The sequence below is a fragment of the Pteropus vampyrus genome, unplaced genomic scaffold, assembly GCF_000151845.1.
Source record: "Pteropus vampyrus isolate Shadow unplaced genomic scaffold, Pvam_2.0 Scaffold101, whole genome shotgun sequence".
Classification (NCBI taxonomy): domain Eukaryota; kingdom Metazoa; phylum Chordata; class Mammalia; order Chiroptera; family Pteropodidae; genus Pteropus; species Pteropus vampyrus.
The window spans coordinates 4063062-4084012 of NW_011888882.1; the positions used below are offsets into that span (position 1 = coordinate 4063062).

The 20951-nt window shown below is 37.5% G+C and overlaps 1 protein-coding gene and 1 pseudogene across 1 annotated transcript in view; both read left to right on the top strand.

The window, feature by feature from the left end:
• Nucleotides 1–20951, top strand: part of LAMA4 (laminin subunit alpha 4) — a 135571-nt gene that overhangs the window by 64609 nt on the left and 50011 nt on the right. Inside the window, exons 9-12 of the mRNA XM_023533378.1 lie at nucleotides 6527–6638; nucleotides 9368–9535; nucleotides 11785–11978; nucleotides 16530–16646. Coding sequence (XP_023389146.1) covers nucleotides 6527–6638; nucleotides 9368–9535; nucleotides 11785–11978; nucleotides 16530–16646 — 591 coding nt within the window. The remainder of the gene's footprint in view (nucleotides 1–6526; nucleotides 6639–9367; nucleotides 9536–11784; nucleotides 11979–16529; nucleotides 16647–20951) is intronic.
• On the top strand, nucleotides 2783–2898 carry LOC111742823 (annotated as a pseudogene).

A 20951-nucleotide genomic window follows, 5' to 3' on the forward strand; every position in this document is an offset into this window, starting at 1 on the left:
AAACAAACAAACAAACAAATAAATTTCTAAACTCCATTTAGGTTGATCTGGGTGGGTTGATCATTTCCTCGAAGACTTTCCAAAATTGACATTTTAAAACTCAGACACTCAAGGCTACCACCAGTCTATGTTGTGCCTTTGTGCAAATTAGAAAAAAGTGCCAGTTCCCCATGGCCAGTACACCCCAGGCCAGGGTCTCTGCCTGATGGGCAGAGCTCACATAATTTTAGCCTCCAGGGCCTTCGGAAACCTCATACAGACCCCAATTTTCACAGTAGCCTACAGCAGCCTAAGGACCCCACTAGTTTGGGAACAGAGACTAACATTCAACTCTGAGTCCTCTTACACTGGAAGAGTTTTTTGTATATTTTTACAAACCTAGTGTGCACATCTACTGATTGTTTTCAAAATATTTTTTTTTTCACAGACAAAATTATCAGAAAGAGAAAACCAGTATGTCCTGAGAAAGATACAAATCAACAATGCTGAGAATACAATGAAAAGCCTTCTTTCTGATGTGGACGAATTAGCTGAAAGGGTATGTATTCAGTTTCTGGAACTGCCTTCAGAGAAAGGACTTAGCTGGTATGAACCGACCTAATCACAAACAACTGAGGCTTAACATAGCACAGAAAAAATACAGTGACCCAAGTACCTTAAAATAAATCAAAGGAAGACCTGTAGAAAAAATATATATATACTCAGTCTCTACTGTTTCTTCTCATTTGATTGGTTTCCTTGAAAAACTGTATTTATGGGTAATTTTCATTGTGTTTGCTGCTGTTTAATATGGCCGATATATGTTCCAATTAGGGTAGTCATCCAGCTGTTTGCCTCAGCATTTTATGGCTAAGAGCTATAGAATATCCAGAAATAAGCTTTATTATGTAGAATATAAAACTTATATTTACTAAGGATGCATTAAATAATGAAAGGAAAGAATAAGAATTGTGCTGAGAAAGCAATTTTGCGATTTGGCAGGAAAAAAAAATTACTTTTGACCCTCACCTTATACCATATACTAAAATAAAATTCCAGACAGATTAAAGACTTTGAGTTTGAATTTCAAATTCACAAGAAAACAGAACTTAGTGATTATTAAACCGTGAAAGGAAATAACAATACGCTTAAATACAACGTGAGGAATTACAATAAAAAGAAATAATAGATTTGACAAGATAAAATTTCAAATACCCTGGAAAACAACTAAAATTAAAAAGTCAACTAGACTAAGAAAATTATGGAGAGAAAAACAACTTGTAAAAACGCTCACAAATTAACTAGAAAAATATTAAAACTCAAGCAAGAGTCAATATGAGAGACTGTACTAATTCTGTACTAATAAAAATATATATAACTAAACCACAAGGCACCATATTTAACATATCAAGATGTTTAACACATGTTTTTTTCCTGGTTGTGCTCCACCAGTGCTTCCCAGAGTAATCTGGAATTTCTGCTTTCCAATACTGGTGTTTGACATTATAAACTAAAGTTCTTTTCAAAAACAATTCTCATTTTTTACATAAATAAAGGTTAAAATAACCCTGATAATCTCTTTTGACCTTGGAGCCCTTAAACTTTTAAGAGATTAAGCTTCTAAAACTATAAATTACTCTAATTGAACCCTTGAAAGATTCACCTACTTTGAAATGTATATGAAAATTGTGTCCTTCGTACTGCGCAATGGCACATAGTAATCCAACCACAAGCATTTGACGAGCAGTGAGATTTCTTGTTTCAAAGGAGATACCAAGAAAGAAATCTTTGTAAAAAAAACCTCATTGTTGTTTCATTTCAGTGTCATGGAACTTACCAAAAGTGTCTCAATTCTTGAAGAAATGTTTTCACTAAGATTAGTTTCTCCCACAGCTCAGACACAGAGTTACTGATCATTTTGTTGTACAGTTTTCCCTTTTTTGATATAAATTAAATGCAGGCTTTCATAGGGAGGAAATAATGCAAGCTGGAAAGTAACATCCCAGTAGAAGAGACTCCTGGGCAACAAGAACACACCAAAAGCAGGAGGATGATGATAAAGCTATCAGAACATTCACCCAGGTGTTTCCATTGATTCTTACTGAAAATAACATTCTTCTGAGTATGACAACAGTTGTGATGTTGCAAGAACCTGTTGAAACTTTTCAAAATAAATGTTCAGAGCTGGCCTTGAGGACTTCTCAAACATCCTTCTAGCCTTTGGTCTAGAAAAGTCCATGATTGATTCTTAGAAGGATTTAAGAAAATCTTTGTCTTAGAAAGCCTTCTATCAAAAAGTTACTAATGTTTGGCCTTAAATAGAGTGAAGGGTTTTATTGTAGTTTCCCACAGGGATAAAAATTACAGTAATGTTGCCTCTTGAACTTGAAAATACCTTTGTATGCAAATTATCTGTCACATGAATCTCAAGTGACCCAAATCTCACAATTTACATTAATCTGAAGTTATTGATTTTGTCCCAACCTCCATATCTAAGTCCTCCATTTCCTTTCAGGAAATTTTATAGCCCTTTCCCACCTCCTATTTCTGGGAACCCCTATAGGATACTTATGCATTTCATAAGTGTTCACAGTCACTGCTCAAAGGGGCCTCTCTTTTATGACTGCTGATCATATCTGTAATAAAAATGCCAAGGACTATGGCAAGACCCCTCTTTCCCATGTTCCCAAAGTCACCATGCTAAAGTCAAGAGTGTGACGTGGTTCCATAGTGTAGCAGTTAACACATCTGTTTTACATGCAGAAGGTCCTGGGTTCGCGCCCCAGTGGAGCCACGGTCCATGGTCTACAACCATGCCACCCTGAACAAGCCCAATGTCTGGTCTTAGAAGCTAAGCAGGGTCGGGCCTGGTTAGTACTTGGATGGGAGACCACCTAGGAAGACCAGGTGCTGTAGGCATAAATAATAATAATGAAATAATAAAAAAAATAAAGTCAGAGTGGTGCTAGGCTATAAGCAAAAGTGAAAATGGGGGCTCTTACCCAGTCTCAGTGCTGCTCCTTGCCATCTGGTGCTTGAAGATACATTGCAGAGCATCAAGTCACAGAGCCCAGTCTCCAAAGGCTGGCTCAAGAAGGTCCTACACTATCCCCTCTACATCTACATCTCTTCCATCTCCCCCCTACTCTTTCAGCCACAGCAAAAGCCCCCTACATATAAACACATGCAAAGAGATCTTTAAGACTGGAAGGAAAATAGTTTGCCTCCACACATCAGAAGCACCTGGACCTCATTTCTCATCCTGACAAAAAAGCAGGACCAAAAATAAAAATTGCTTAAGACCTGATATATTACAGTTGTTGCGCTGGATGCTAGGGGATACTGAAATGAATATAATAAGACCTCTGCTCTCAAGGAATTCACAGTCTAGTAAGGGAAACATACATATAAAAAAATTATAACACGCATTCAAACAGAGCATGGTACAGGTTAGAGGAAGATAATTCTAAGGAAATAATTAACTCTTTCAGCAGGGAAGGCTTTTCAGAGAAGATGAGCATTGACTTTTGCACTGAAGAATGACTAGGAGTTTATCATGTACTTTCAAGCTACTTTCTACCACAGAGCAGAAAGATGTGAAGTAACATGGTATGTTCTTGTGACTAGAAGAATTTTGGCCTTGGCCTTACAGAAGATTAATTGTAAGGCAAGGAGTGGGAGATAATGCTGAAGAAGTTCTTAGAGGTCAGATCATGAAGAACCTTGACTGCTATGCCAGGAATATGTGAATTTCATCCTGTGGACTTTGGAAGACATGGAAGCATTTACCTAGAACAGTGAATTGATCGGATTTAAATTTCAGCAACATTCCTCAGTAGGGATGATTGATTGGTGGGTAAAGACTCTGAAGATAGGGATGCCAGTTAGGAGACTGACACAGTATTCTAAACAAGAGCGGTTGATCACTACCTTGTCTTCATTTGAAAAGACTCTGTACAAACAGAAGTCAACTGAGACTGTGGTACTGGGGAATAGGAAGAAAGACAGATGGCGAGTGGAATAAAAACAATTTGAGGATCAATTGTATACGAGGAATAACAAGGAGGAAAACTCTGACTTCGAGAAATAGATGACTAAGACTGAAAACATAGAATTGATTACTCTGGACATCTTAAGGATGAGGTATCTGGATGCCCAGCGGGCAGTTAGAGATTTGAGTGTGTAGCTCAGAGAAGAGATCAAGGCTGGAAAGTTATTTCGAAGTCGTTAATATTTAGGAAGTAGGTAAATCCACATCACTGTTCAGATTCTGAAATGAGACACTAATATTCCTACTATTATTTTGTCTAAGACTGTCCCTATTTGTGCTTGTCTCCCAGAGTTATTTTTAAAAATTCCTTCTTTCACTCTCAAAAGTCTCCTAGTTTAAACAATAAAATATACGATTGCCCTAGATATTGATTATCATCCTTACTTAATCTGGTTGATTTTTTAAAAAATTAGTATTCTAGATGCGTTATTCTTTATGCACTGCACTACAAAAAAAAATCTTGCTACTTTTTATATCGAATGTGTTTGAAGAGAATTCACTGTTTAGATGAGTAAATGATTATTTCATTTGTAATATAAACCATCAACTGTTTTATAGTTGTGAAATAATTTTTTTATTTCAACTTTTTATAAAGCAAGGTGCACCTGTTTCACTCTGTGCCCATATCATTAGTTTCCTTCTATAAGCAAAGTTACAGAAAAAATAAAGCAGTCACATAAGGTATTACTACATATTTTAGCCAGTAATTTTGCTATTTAATGGAATGAATGTTCCTCTTTGCCACTCTTTGTTAAATATAAATAAGTGCCCTCTAGTGTTTGTCAAAAAGAAGAGGTTTTATTAGAGATATGATATCCTCCAGCTGTCTTTCATTGCTTCAATTCAGTTTCCATATCGAGAAATAAGTTAAATGAACACAATAATAACAATAACCTTTCCCTTGAACAGTGAAGGCAAAGTCAAAAACATATGTTGTGCTTTGCAAATATAACAATTTACACTAGTTCAAAAATCAACTTGTTAAATTTTTTGAGTGTTTTAAATGGTGTCCATATTTTTTTAAAGCAGAAAGGGTTGACATTAGTAATAAGATTCATCTTATTTTCTGCGTCATCTTATTTTAAAATAATCGCGAATTTTGTGTTTCTGGAAAGCATTAGAACAAGCCAAGAGGAAGACAGGAATTGGACAAAGGAGTACAATGATTCAAAATGCAATGTCCATTCAGAGAACCCACTGTTTAGGGAAGGGGACTGATGGCTGCATTACTCCTGCACAGGGACCTTTATATGGAGGGGATTTCAGACTTGCCTGATAGAAAGCCTTTGGGGCTTGTGTTTGCTATGATACCATTTCTGCATTCTCTTCCTTGACTAAGGGCCACTTGCTTAGGTTATGCCTGGGAAGTATAAAAACATTCCAGGTAAAATCTCTCAGTTAGAAAATTGGATGAAAAAAGAGAAGTTTGAAACGGCCACTCCCCTGTCCTAGGGAAACTGTGCAGTGGTGTACCAGTACTCTGTGGGGCAAATTGCCTTGCAGTCCGCTTGGGTACTGCAGCACTTTGTGACAGAGCTGAACCAAAAAAAGCACCAGATAAGGCAAGTAGGCATCTAACAAATGCCAGACTGAAGAAATTCTCCTCCTCTTAAATATAACCCAGGAGTCAGTCTTTCTAATGCCAAAAGGAAGTACATCCCCCATGCCGTGTATATAGGCCAGTGTCCTGGCCCTGAAACATTTCTTAGCTCTGCTTCTGTCCTTACACACACACAGAAATACACATGTACACATGCGCCCACACACATCCTTTCTTCAGAAGCCACATTTGAGTTGGGACTTCACGTTGACATATTGAGTTGGGACTTCAAGTTGACATACACTATGCGGGTGCGCTAAAACAGAAGCTCCCAAGTTGAGAGGATGGAGTCGGCTTCTCAGAAAAGAGTTCTATTCACTCTGAGCCAAATCTGCTTCAGTGGTTATTTGTACATAAGTGACATCGATGTTGATGGAAATCTGGAGTGCAACACTGGAAACAGCATTTAGCCCAGTGAGTATAATCTTTTCAATCCCTGTGGTAATTCAGTTACAGCAGTGGTTGGACCACCCAGGAGCTACCCGACACATGCGGCATTTCAAGATCTGCCTACTTTCTCAACAATTTTCTCTTTAAAGCTTTAAGCTCGTTAGTCAGCACAATGTTAAACTGATCAGCAGACATGGATAATTTCCTAGTCTGGCATCTTGAGATACAGTAAAAATTCAAACTGTAAATTACCTGTGCAAGGCAGTTTGTTGGATTGAACTGTGACTGATGGCATAGGAATGGCATCTGATTTTATAGCTTTCTGTAATCCTAAAGCTGGTCATCACATCAGCCTTCATTCATGGTTTCTGAGATATTTTATATGTTATAGAACTTTCACATACCAGGGAAATTTATGTTTATGGACTACATTATACCCGCATATACATATACACAATATTCCCTTCTCATAAATTTAATCTGGTGTTTATGTGGATTATTTATAGGAAAGTCAAGCCTCAAGAAAGAGCCAGCTGGTTCAGAAGGAAAGCATGGACACTATTAACCACGCAACTCAGCTTGTAGAGCAAGCCCACGACATGAGGGATAAAATCCAAGGTAAATATATTCTCTTCTGGTTCAGCTTACTGTCAAGGGAGCATTCCTGTTATTAACAACAGTAAAAACTAATAGCTGCTGTTAGTGCTTACGATGTGCCAGGAACTGTCCTGAGAGTGTTATAGGTTTGAACTTATATAAGGTTGACATTTCAAGTTTGTTTATCTGGGATTTCTGAGCACTCATCTCTACTTATGATCTGTTGACTTTCAAGAATAAATGTACAGAAACACTCCCTTTCCAGGCCTTTCACAGAAGTGGAATGCCAAAATACCTTTCCAACAGAGAAAATTGCATGCTATGGTGTCTCTAAAATTCAAGAGGTAAATAGAAATCATGTTTTTCTCAATTATTTACAATGAAAACACTGCGTTTAGTTTAGAGTGGCAGTGAACTGTCTGCTAATCCAAATCATCCTGAGTTCCTCTATGATGCTCTTTCCCAGGACACAGACGGGCAACTTGCTCTGGTCCCCAATCCAGAAGAAAAGAAAAGCAGGGAGGGGGTGTGTGAGATTTCTTTGCCCTAAAGCATTGTGACTGATTTGACCTTCCCCCTTGAAAGTTTACTTATTTGTGCTCTAACCTCTGGTAAGTGTAGGCTGCATTCTAAAATCTATCTTAATAGCATGTTGAAAACCAACCTTCATTTACCAGCAAAAAACCGGTCATTTTGTTTGTTCAAAGATAAATTCCTTAGGTTACAATCTGCTAAGATACAGTATGTATGTCTTTCCATAGTTTTTATTATTCTATATATTAAGAGCTGGATGACAGCACCAAGTGCATCTCAGGGCACAATGCCAGTATAAGGACCCACAGTGGGAGCTTCGTATCATTATACTGAGGTATAGGGAGCATATTCCAAGAAAAGAGATATACCAAACCAAGATTAATCATTTGCTATATTTCCTTCGGTGCCTATAACGCACAATAAAAACAAATGGCATACATTCGAAACATTTCTTTCTCCCAGCCTCATCATTGTACACTTTTGCATCTCCAATAAAATATTCTTTTCCTATAACATTTAGAGTTACTATTGATTTGTTTAAAAAGTAAGATCGAACCTAGATTAGCTGACCTCATTTAATTAAGAAATAAATATCCCTCTATGCAGCAAATAAAGCCAGAATCCTAGTAAACCATTCAGAGAAAATAATTCGTTTTTCTGTTGTTACTCAAATTTTGATTCTAAAGTGTTTCATTAGAAAAGAATCTAAACCTTCTTATTTGACATTTTAAGTATAGGAAAAGTTTGGGGGGGGGGGATGCAAAAACCCTGTATGGAAAACAATAATTTCCATTAGTTTTTACCTTTTTGTAATAATGTATAAACAGTCTCTGAAGACCAAAGGCAAAAATGTCATTGTCTACATTTACTTTTTCTAATCTATACCAGACATGGATAAAATAAAACAGGCCAAAACTTTAGATATAATATTTGCATCTAAATGCCAAAGAATTTAGCCTTGCAAGTGCTAGTTCTAAAGGAAACAAAAATCTATGTTTAGTTTACTTCAAAAGTTAGCATTTTAGACTTTACTTGAAAAGTGAATGTTTAATTTCTTCATAAGTTTGTAGGATTTTTTAGCCAGTCTGAGTGTCCCTGTAACTTATTTATAGCATTAAAAACCTCTTCCCTCATTTATCTCCTTTCTTTCACAATTCGGGAACAACACCAATAGCTTGTCATTCCTTATTCCCAACCATTTCTAAAATAACTGCTGGTGACCTTCAAGCTATTAGCTATATAAAATACAAACCCTTATTTGGTATGATTTATGTGACACCAGTGTTTGTTTACCCATCTTGTCTGGCCAACCGCATAGATCATAGTAAACCACAGACACACAATTTCATTTACACCAAGAAGATAAAATTCTTCCTCCCAGAGCTGCCATAGGCCGCAGTGACAATTACATAACTTTTATCTGATTATATGTAGTAGGCAGAGAAAATCAGAGAACTACTCAGCTCTGCTAGTATTTAGACAACTCGTTGAATCCCCCTGAGCCTCAGCAGTCTCTCCAGCTCTAAAATTCTCCATTCCACTTATGGACATAAGATGAAAATGACCCAGAGTCAAAGTGGCACAATCTTCACAAGCAGTCATACTATAGAAGGCAAGTAGCAATTGCAAAAAATGTATATATTAATGAGAAAAAAAACTTAAAAATGTTTATATCTAGTATGTAGAATAATTTGAAAGTCTCACTTGAACAATTATAGATACACTCTCATTTTGGCTTAGAGCTTCAGTAAATCCTTGGCTAAAATACAATTACTATCTCAGTGCATCCTGCATATGACAGGAGATACTTCAGAACATTTTCTCTAAGTTTTGAATTTTATGTAAAAGTTTGATCAAAGGCCCCAGATTTGTGTGCCTTAAAAATTAATGTTTTTGAATCACTGTACAAACCAGGCACAGTTAAAATCAGGGCAGGCTTTGTATCAATCCCATTCCCATTCTGAAGACACCAAAAGGAAAGCAAAGAAGAATAATTTCATCAGATTTTACTTTCCCTGGAATAGATGATAAACTCAAATGCCGGCATCAGTATTTGCAGTGTGAATATCAGTATGCTGTCTTTTGGGGAGTCTTTCTTTCTGTTTTAGGAGCAGCACTGCCCTTTGCCCTCACTCACCCACGTTTTCAATGGCATCACTGTAAAATGCCCAGTCACCTCTCTCAGCTATCTTCTCTTATCATTTCCTTCCTTTCAGAGATCAACGACAAGATGCTCTATTATGGGAAGGAGCAGGAACTTAGCTCTGAGGAAATCTCTGAGAAGCTGGAGTTGGCCCAGAAGATGCTTGAGGAGATTAGACGCCGTCAACCATTCCTCATTCAACGAGAGCTCGTGGATGAAGAGGCAGATGAAGCCCATGAACGTAGGTGTATTCAACTCATAGAGCCCAGCACATGTCTGTTTTCTTTGTGGGTCCAGAAGCAGACACCAAGTCACAGGGCAACATTTGGTCAAAGCAACCAATTCCCAATATTCAGAGATATGTAGAACTTATATGTGGCCTCGGGGAATCATTCAGCATAACTTGACTATATGACCAAGATTTTTAGATCGAGGCCCAACCTTGAGCTTTTGAAACAGCTGAGATTCCACAAGGAATATGTAAAACTTTTACTTCTGAGCAGAAGAAATAAGGACTTAGCTTTGTGAAAACATATAAAACAGGGAGTGGAAGGCTCACGGGAACGAAGTCCCATGATTACAGTAAAGGAAATTATATTGAGAAGCCAGTAAAGCTACAAGCCCAGTAACATTCATGTTCTCAGGTCTATGAATGACTTTCGATGATTTTTAACCTCAATGGAAATTTAACATTTCCTTTAATGATGCCTGTAGACATCAAATCACAGTAGTATTTAGCAAACCTTGAGTTGGTCCCTGTATCAGCTATCAATTACTACCTAACAATCCACCCAAACATATTCAGTTAAAATGATAAACTTTTTTTTTTTTTTTGCTCATGATAATATGGGTTGGTAATCTGGACTGGACTCAACCCAGACAGCTCATCTCTCTGCTCCATGTGGCATGGTTGAGCTCACTCACATGTCTGAGGCCTTAGCTGAGATGGTCAGGCCTCTCCCTCCATGTCTTACTCTCAAGGAAACTAGCCAAGGCTTGTTCAATTGGTGGCTGCCTTCCAAGAGTGCAGCCATGGAAAGTGTAAGGTTTCTCAAATCCCAGCCTTAGAGCTCAACAATGTCATATCCATTGTCTTGGTCAAGACCAGCCCTGATTCAAGGCACGAGGAAATAGACTCCACTGTCAATGGGAAGAGCTGCAAAATAGTTATGGTCATTTTAATCTACACAGTCAACAAAAGAAGCCATTGGTTTGCATATCATATTTTAGCTGTTGCTGTTATCTTAAAACATTAAGTTCATCAGTAATTCGAAATTATAGTAATTAGTCTCATCTTTAAGTCTTATTGTTTAATGCACTAATAAATAACATATATTATTATATTACCAATTTGTTTTTAATATATTGGTCTCCTTTTTAATTTTATGTATATTATTCTATGCATTTTAAACACATTATAATAAAAGGGTCTGAGAGTTTTACTAGATTTACAAAAGGGCCCGTGACGTAAAAAGGGTTAGGAACACCTCCCATAGATCATTTTCTTGCGATTGTCACTATCGATTTCTGCTAAGAATTAATGCGAACATTCAAAAAGAGGAATATTCTTGACTTAAAGGCATTTATAATAGCAAACATATAAAGTCATAGAAACAGTAAGAACCAAGGAATAATCTCTGGCCCTATTTCTGAGTCAGAATGAGGCCAGCAGTCAAGAAGTCTGGAGCTTTAATATCACAGCCAAATGCTTCCATGCTGCTTGACTATTTTGGAATCTAACAACACTGCCTTGGGGAAGTGGGACCAACCACATCTACCTAGCCACCTTCCACCTGGTGAATGCATTTTCAACCACTTCCTTTACTCAGCCATTAACTTGTATCTTTTGCTCAGTGATGTAAGAAAATACAAAATCTGAACAAGACAGATTGGTATTCCCTGGAGGAAATACAGAATTAAGACACATAGTCAATGTATCTAACTTCGATCAGACAACTAAGACATATACAAACTTTAAGAATGTACTATTGCCATTTAAATCTTTCCACCCAAAATAATAATTCAGGTTTGACCTAAAAGAACCTAACTAAAAGCAGTTGCCTGGAGAGAATACAGACAATGAATGGTGTGGACATTATTTGTCAGTAACAGACAATATCCTTTTGGTTATTTTTAATAATAAAACTATAATATATTTAAATCCTCTTTATATGGTAAAATTAGTATAATAATCTGGCTAATAATCGACATAGTATAATGATATGGTTTCCACACAAAACATAATCTTAATAAGAAAGTTAATCAAGTCCTTCTTTTGGCTGACTGCCATCAGGAGTTCTGAAGCCCTACAAAATAGTATTTTTTTTTTACTTCAAATATAAAACATAGGCTATTGTTTGTGAACAACAACTTGACTCTCTATTGCTAAAAAAGGCATAGCCTGACACGTTTGCATCTCTGCTAAATGCTGATGGAATGAGAAAAGATGGGAGAAGCCCCGACTGAGTTTCTGTGTCTGTTTCTTCCCAGTGTTGAACCAGGCTGAGAGCTGGCAGAGACTATACAATGATACTCGCTCTTTGTTTCCTGTCGTCCTGGAGCAGCTGGACGATTACAATGCTAAGTTGTCAGACCTCCAGGAATCACTTGACCAGGCCCTTGACCACGTCAGGGATGCGGAAGACATGAACAGAGCCACAGCAGCCAGGCAACGGGACCACGAGGTACAGTAGATACTCTAACTGAAAATGCGCTTCAAGCATTTAAGTTATACAAAGAAGAGACAGTTGGTATACAATTTTTAAATATTCATATGTTTTAAGTATGTGTACATTTTTTGCCACTGTAATTTGCTAATGTAAATGTGTGCACCCAAAATCAAGTTGAAACCATTAGAATTGTTTAGCTTTTGCATTGATAAGAATGCAGTTGTTCTCAGTGCTTGTGACCGCATGTGTGGATGTGTTGCTTTTGCAAATGAGTAAGCATTACACTATTCTTATGCCTGCCTTTTTTTATACTGAGAGCACTAGAACACCAAAGGAACCCAAAACCATGTTCCTGAAAGGATATGCGTAATTTTCGGAAAGGCATAATGAGTAAATCTCACCAGCCTGGCTGGTCAGCAGCTGCAGAGATAGGGAGTCTAATTCAGGGCAAGGTCATACAAATACAAACAGTTGAGGAAAATCCCAGACGTGGCCGTAGATTGCAAAGGCAGTCATCCCTATGGAGCCAAGATTTGTGCATGCCCACACCTAGAGGGCTGAGAACTGCTGGTGCTCACATGTCTGCTTCGAGCGATGCATGCACTCGCAACCACCGCCATAGAGAAGGGTCATGTGATAGGAAGGCAGGTGCATCTTTGGGCATATTGATAAATATTAGAGTGAAAAAATAAGAAATAACTATGAGCCAATGCATTAATTCAGTTATGTTTATTTTTATTGTTGGCAAAACCAACTAAAACCAGGCTCTCTACCCTACATTGCTACATCTCAGTAAGTCGTCGTAAAATGTCCTAAATAAAAATGAATTACACTTATCACTTTCTAATAGGATCAATTCCTTAGTCAATATTTTTTAGAAGAATAATGACCAGGAAAGCATTCTTTGTTAAACAAATGCATACTTACGTTACACAACAATTTAGAAGTGTAAAATAAAATAATTTCTTCAAGCAGATTTCAAGAGAGTTACTGAGACTCGTCCTTATCCTTGAATTTTTCCTCTTGCCCACCCCCACATTTAGTCAACCACAGGATCCTGCCAATTTTACTATTGGAATATTTGTAGCTCTCTTTCCTCTTTTCTATTTCTCTATAACCCCTAGTTTGGGCCTTCATTTTCAACCACAATAGCTTCCTCCTCTCTCTCTTCTGTTCTTGCTCCCTTCCAATTCACCCTCCCTACCCTGCCAGAGTGGCCCACATAAATAACTGACATTTACCTTTTGCTCATATTTAAAGTCTTCATTTTCTCCTTATGACCTATAGCAGAGCCTTTGACACTATAGCTTGTCAATCATTTAGTGAATTATAAAATAAGTTGTGAGGGTTGTAACCAGCATTTTTAAAAAAAGAAAAAGTAAAAAGGAAGTAAAATAGAATTGAAAATATCAAAGTACATCACCTATAGGAAGGTATGATTTCATCACATTTTTGCTTTAATTATGTATGCGTACTGGATTGCAACATAAAATGCGTTTTGTTTTGTTTTTTTTACCGTGGGTCATGGTTAAAAACATTTGAAAGACATTGTCGTATAGGATCATCTATGTTGTTTCCCATGGCATGTGGGACCCTCTCTGATGGGCCCTGCCAGCCTCCTCAGCCTCACCCCTGCTTTTCCCTGCTTTGCACATTCAGTTCAGACAATATCACACTACTGGTCTTCCCATCTGCCTGAAAAGCAGACTTTTTTTCTCCTTCACCTGGATAACCCCAGGTATCTCCTCCTCCAGGAGGCCTACCTCACCATTCCTGATTAGCAAGTTCTCCTCTCTAGCAATCCCATAGTATGCTTTGTGCTCATCTCCTTCTGTCTGTGACCATCTGTTAATGGATCTGTGTCCACAACTCGATTTAAGTGTTTTAATTTTACATTTTACTGTTAGACCTACAGCATGCCTTAGAAAAGAACACTAAAATTCCAATCTTTATACAAAACAAAAATAAGCACATAGTTTAATCATTTTGATGTGTTCCAATAGTAGCCACACAACTAATAAGTACATATTTATTTCACTATTCTGCTCCCAACCCCAAAGGGTAACAGAATAATAAAAATCTTTATCAGATGAATGTAGGATTCTATATTACAAAAGTAGGTTAAATACTTTTTGAAAATTTTATTGAATTTATTGAGGTGACATTGGTCAATAAAATTATGTTGGTTTCAAGTGTTTAATTTTATATCATTTGTATATTGTGCATTTACCACCCAGAGTCAAGTTTCCTTCCATAACCATATATTTGACCCCCTTTACCTTTTTCTACCTCACTCCCACCCCGCTTTCCCTCTGCTAACCACCATACTGAGTTTTTGTTTGTCTTGATAATTCACTTGTCACTTTTCATTTTATATCCCACATATGAGTAAAATCATTGGTTCTTGACTTTTTCTGTCTGACTTATTTCACTTAGCATGATAGTCTTAAGATCTATCCATGTCGTTGCAGATGGTAGTATTTTATCTTTTCTTATGACTGAGTCGTATTCCATTGTTTATATGTACCACATCTTATTCAGTCATTCATCAAAAGCCGCTTCCATGTGTCGGCCACCACAAATAATGCTGCAATGAACATAGAGGCACATATATCTTTATGAATAAATGTTTTCAAGTTTTTCGGGTAGATACCCAGAAGAGGGATTGCTGGATCATACAGTAGTTTTATTCTTAATTTTTTGAAGAACCTCCATACTGTTTTCTATAGTGGCTGTACCAATTTGCATTCCCACCAGCAGTATATGAGGATTCCTTTTTATCTATGACCTCTCCAACACTTGTTAATACTTGTCTTGTTAAAAATAGCCATTCTTACAGGTGTGCGGTGGTATCTCATTGTGGCTTTAATTTGCATTTCTTTAAAAGCACTGTGTAGAGATTCTCACAAGCCAAAGCTGTGCCTTCCCAAGACTGTTTCTATCATTTTTTTTTAAGGATCAGAAATTTTTTTTTTTTTTTTTTTGGCATATGTGAAATGGATACTGAAGCATACAGAATAGTGCTAATTACGTCATCTTCATAATTATCAGTTTCCAAAACTTTTTGGTCAAATTGACCATCTTCTTGTGGGAATATCTTTATTCGTTTCAAAGCTAATTTTATTCATTCTTCTAATGCAATATATGATAAGTGGGAGAAACCCTTTAACATGAAGCATATTATTTTCCAACTACTGCAAATGAACTTATCATGCAGGGCTGTTAGCACACAGCTTTGAAGTCTGGCTGTGACTTCAAGATGTTACCACTGTTCCCTTAAGGCAACCCAGATTCAGGGGCTTCCAGATGGGGTCAGAGTCTAGGGTCTCAGACTCTGTAAAAAGGAAATTGCTTTGAGAGAGCTAAATAATAACCAAACTTTTTCACCTCCCTTCCTTATAAACTTTAAAATAGTGCAGAGCTAGATAACTACTTTTCCTTGTGGAGATAAGAATAATTAATCTCAGGTAGTCACACAGTATTAAGCTTGATGGATATTGAGGGGAAATTGGTTTTTTAATGTTCTTGCATTAAGAGGATATTCAAATAGGATTCTTTTCTGTCCCTAGACCTTTACCTTTCCCTGTAGCAATGTATTTAGAGAAGAAGAGTTCCATCTTCCTTTCCACTAAATCAGGAAAGACTGCAGGAAGTAAGAAAGACATTAAGATGAGCTTAGAAAGTCTTAATGTATGTCCTTTTATATCTAGGCTCTTATAATTATTTCTATGATAGCCTAGATTATACCATAACTTACGGATTTCAACTCCAATTTAAATTACCATTTCTCAAGTAATTTCAATTCATTTTTCACTCAGATGATAAAATGAGTCTTTTACTTTTTCCTCTTACTGTTTTATTCTATGCTGCTCTCAAACTCTTGAACTCATTCGAAGCTCCATAATATTTCTTCAGAATCATAACATCCTTGCCTCTAGAACCCAAAAGTGAAGGTAAGAATTAAAGCATTCATCAAAAAATGCATTAGCAACTAGGGCGATTTCCCTCTTCAAAACTCCTGAGCATCTAACATAATGAGCTCAGAGTGGAAGGAAGCAAGATCACAATTTTGCACTTTGATGACAGGACCATTTTAAATTTCAAAAAGGATGTTAATATTATTTTATATATGCATTATTTCTGTCCAGATGAGCTATTTGTATCCCAAGATAGCACACGGTAAAAGTTTGTTTTGAATTAATTCATTTTCTTATTATTGCAAATATAGAACCAACGTTCCTGTATCGATAGTCCCACTTTACATTCGTGAAGAGTCAAAGGCCCTCTCCGAAGTGTTAACTCTCTGAGATGGTGACATTATAAGAAATAATCATAGCTAAGCTTTGAAGCTCCCAGATTGCTTACTTTTGTCATTTCTACATTATAAATGAGAAAACTGAGCATCTGGTGGGCAGAATTCCCCAGAGCTGTACAGCAGTCAGGTGCTGGGGCTAGGCTGGAAACCCAGATCTGTCTTGATGCAAAGACAGTGAATTGATACTGACCACTCTCCCTGATGCTTTCTCTAAAGCCACCTCTTTGTCTCTCCTTTGTTCCTTCCTGAAGAAACAACACGACAAAATAAGAGGACACATGGACAAGGTGAACACGTCCCTGAGGACATCTTCAGACTCTTTGACAACACCTCGTCTGACCCTTTTGGAACTTGATGATATAATAAAGGTAAGAACCCATGTGACTTGTTCAGGTTTGCATTGATAGCACATTAGAACAGCAGCTCAGTGTCACAGAAGAATAATTGAATCCAATTCAATTCTATCAAGGTAGCTGGTATTATAAAAATAAGACCAGGTGACTGAATTTTTTAGTTTTTTTCATTGTACGGTGGCCACTAGCCATGTACAGCTGTTAAATTTAAATTTAAATGACTTGAAATGAAATAAAATTACATTTTTAATTCTTCAATCACATTAGCCATAGTTCAGGTGCTCCATATCACCACATGTGGCTAGTGGCTACTACATTGGACAGCACAGATATCATCACAGAAAGTTCTCTTGAAAGTACAACTCTAGGTTCATCCTACTCACTCTTTACTCATAAGTCGTATGTTTAATAAAACTGGCAGTGAAAATCCATAAAAGTTATACTTTTTAAAGTAGAAATTTTCCAATAAAATGCAGTGATTCAACCATCACCAAAGTACTCTTAGCTCATTTGTGTTATCTTTGAAAGGGTGTCATTTTAAAGTCATCTGGTCACCATGTCATTCTTTAGCTATTTCAGCACCAAGTTCCCGTCTGTCTCTCCATCCCTACTCCCAACACTATCCTTGGTGACGTCAAAATCTAGATGGCTGAGCCCACCAGCTCTCAGACCTCCAGCTCTTTGAACTCCTATCCAACAAGCTTTTCCTCCAGTCCATCTCTTTTATCCCTCTCTGATGGCCATACCTAGGTTTTGTCATCAAAAACAGTATCTCATCCCAAATCCCAGCTTCAAGCACCTTTCTCCCTGCGTAGCATCTCTTATCTCACTTACTTATCTCAAACCACATGGAGACCTCTTCGACTTTATTTATCCTATTGCTCTCATACCCTCTCCTGCCTCCTTAAGCAGCTAAAATAATCAATATAATCATTCTTTGCAACCACCCCTCATTTCCATATTCACCTATGCTCCTACTGTACTCACTTGAGAATTCTAACTTCATATACCCAGCGAACCCAAGTATCATGGCCACATCAGTGCAGCCAACATGACTAATGGGAAACTTACTTCCCGTTCTATCAGCATGGCTGATATTTGCTTCATGCTTCATGCTTCACTGAAAAAAATAGAAACAAAGACAACTCCCCTCATCTTCTGTTCCCAAATCTACCTGTTTACCTGCATCTCTATCTAGACTTCTACCTTCCTTCCTATAGTAAATAATGAAGTGTCCCTTTTCCTGCCACAGTCCAGTCCCTCTACCCATACTCTGAATCTTATTCTTCCTCACCTTGAAAACACAGTAGCAGGGTAGGGCTCCCAAAAGCATGCCCTCTGTCTTCTCTTTCACCCAGTTCTTACTCTTTACTGGATTGTTATTAGTCACATACAGACATGCTCTAATAGCTCCGATCTTTTAAAAATTAAAAAGAAAAAAGCCCTTGCCTATATCTTCTCTAATTTCCGCCTCATTACTCTGCTCGGCTTCACGGCAAAACATCTAAGTAATTTACAGTCTCTGTTTCCACCCCCTATCTCCACGCTGTCTACAGTACTCAACCTACTCCAAACGGAAATCCATGTCCCACTGAAACTGTGTTTGTCCAAGTCACCAGTGACCTCAATGTAGCATCTCTCTCCTCAGCATTCTCAGCCTCGCATTGTTAACCGTCTCTCCTTATTTAAACACTCGGGGCTCCTGTCCTGGCTCCTCCAACACCCCACTCACTTGGCTCTCCTCCCACCTCATTGGCCATTTTTTCTCAGCCTCCTTTGCTGGCTTTACCACTGCACATTCCTGTGGTAAATATTTTAGGCTCTGCAGGCCACACACAACTGCACTCTCTTATTCTTTTTGGTTTTTGTTTGTTAGTTGTTTTTTTTTCGTTTGTTTATTTGTTTTTTTACAACTCTTTAAAAATATAAAAATATTCTTAGCCAGAAGCTATATAAAAACAGGCTTTGGGCCATACTTGGCACTGGGCCGGGTTGAACCTTGCTCTAGATAATGAAAAGCTCAGTGTTCAGTCCTGGGCCTTTCTTTCTATTTATACTTTCTCCCTAGTTGATCCCATTGAATCTCATGACTTTACAGAGTAATTATATGCATGATTCCACATTTCTACCTCTGACTCTGATACCTCCACCGAGTTCCAAACTCTTAGATCCAAATGCTTACTCAATGTTTTCAAGCAAGAACTCAGCATGGTTTGTAGGAAACTCAGTTTCATCTACCACTTTGATGTGTAATAGACATATTAAATTTAACACATTCCGAATGAAACCTGGTCCTTCCCTAGTCTCCCCCACCTCAGCACATGGCACAACCCAATAGCTCAAAGCAAAATTCTGCAGTCATTCTTGATTTCTCCTTTCTCCTCACCCCCATTTCAGTGAGACCTGTTGGCCCTATCTCCAGAATGAATTCTGATTTCCTATCACTACCTTCTTCTCTGCTGCTACTACTTAATCTAAGTCACCTCATCCCCAATGTGAGCTGCCATAAGAGCCTCCTACTGATCCATTTGCTTCTACTTCTGCCCATCAATACTCATTTTCTATGCAATAGCAGAATAATCCTTTAAAGACATAAACAGATCACATTATTTCTCCCACATGAAATCTCTATTAACACTTATAAGAAACAAGCTCACTTTACTATGGCCCATGAGACCCCCTAAGTGACCTGGCTCTGGCCCACTCCTTTGACCTCATACCCTACTCTCTCCCTCACTCACTGCACTCCAGATTGTTACATCTCAACTCCTCTCTATTTTTCCAACATGCCATACTTTTTCCTGCCTCAGGATCTTTGCACTTGCTGTCCCAAAATCTTCAAATTGCTAGTGGCCTTGTGACCATTCAACCTAAGTGTCCTCTTACCTTTATTCACTCTCCAAACCATCTTACCTGTTGTATTTGATTCAAAATACTTTTTACTCCCTGAAATTAGCTTGCTCACTTATTTGATCACTTGTTGATGATCTGTATCTTCCCACCAGATTGTAAATTCTTTGAAAGTAGAGACTGTGTTCACAGCTGTGTATCCTAAAAGAGTGTCTGGTATATAGTAGTCATACAATAAATATTTGTTGAATGAATTAATAAGTAAAAGTGGAAAGTCCATGGTATTTTTTTCTGCTTATACAATTAAAACTATTTTTTTCAAAGTATTGTTTCCCAGATGACCAACCAAATGGCTAGAGGTTTAATGCTGTCTCCATAAAAATAAACCCTATATGCCAGGGACTGTGCTACATTCTGGGAATATCAAAATAAACATAGTTTTTGTCTCCCAAGATTGTGTAATCTGGTGAGTGTAATATTCAAGTAAAAGGATTATAGTCATGAGATATGTGGATAAATTATATATATACATACAAACACACACATATACACACACACATATACATATATATGTATATATATATGTATGTGTGTGTGTATATATATATATATGTATGTATATGTATATGTATATGTGTGTGTGTGTGTGTGTGTGTGTGTGTGTGTGTTATATATATCCATACTGAACTTACCCTGGAGTTGTTAAGGAGGGCTTCACAAAGGAAGTGCTATTAGAGCTGCATTTGGAAAGATGAGTAGAAATTTTCTAGATAGATCAGACAGAAAAGAAAGGAAAGGTATTCCCCAGACAGGGAAAATAATGCGTGCAAGGACACAGGGGCCAGAAAAATTATGGAGCATTAAAACAATGATCAGTTAGTCAAGGTTGGACCCTGGAAGGTAGTAGGATGAGGAGTGGTAATAAATGATGAAATTGGTGAGAGAGGAGGAGTCAGTTGATGAAGACATGCTAAGGAATTGGATTTGTTCCTGCAAAGCAATAGCTGGTTTTGAGAAGGGAAATAATACAATCAGATTTACTTAATAGGAAGATAACAATCCCTGCTGGATGGCAGAGAATGGATTAGAAGACTAAAAGAATGGGCGCAGGCGAGGAAGTTAGATCACTCAGGGAGGAAGGGACTGAGTCAAACCCTAAGGAATAGCAGCTTTTAAAGTCTTCATCCTGGCCAGTGAAATAGGAGAGTGGGAGAGAACAGTGTCACACAGGCTAGCTTAGGTTAGTTTTGCTTAGTTTAATTGTTTTGTTTTGTTTAGTTTAGTTTAGTTTAGTTTAGTTTAGTTTAGTTTAGTTTAGTTTAGTTTAGTTTAGTTTAGTTTAGCTTCGTTTCGTTTCGTTTCGTTTCGTTTTCAGATCAGAGACAGCAAAGCATTTCTGAATGCTAGGGAAGCAATCAGTAGAGAAGAAGGAGTTGAAGATTCAACAGAAATAGATAAATATCTACTTAT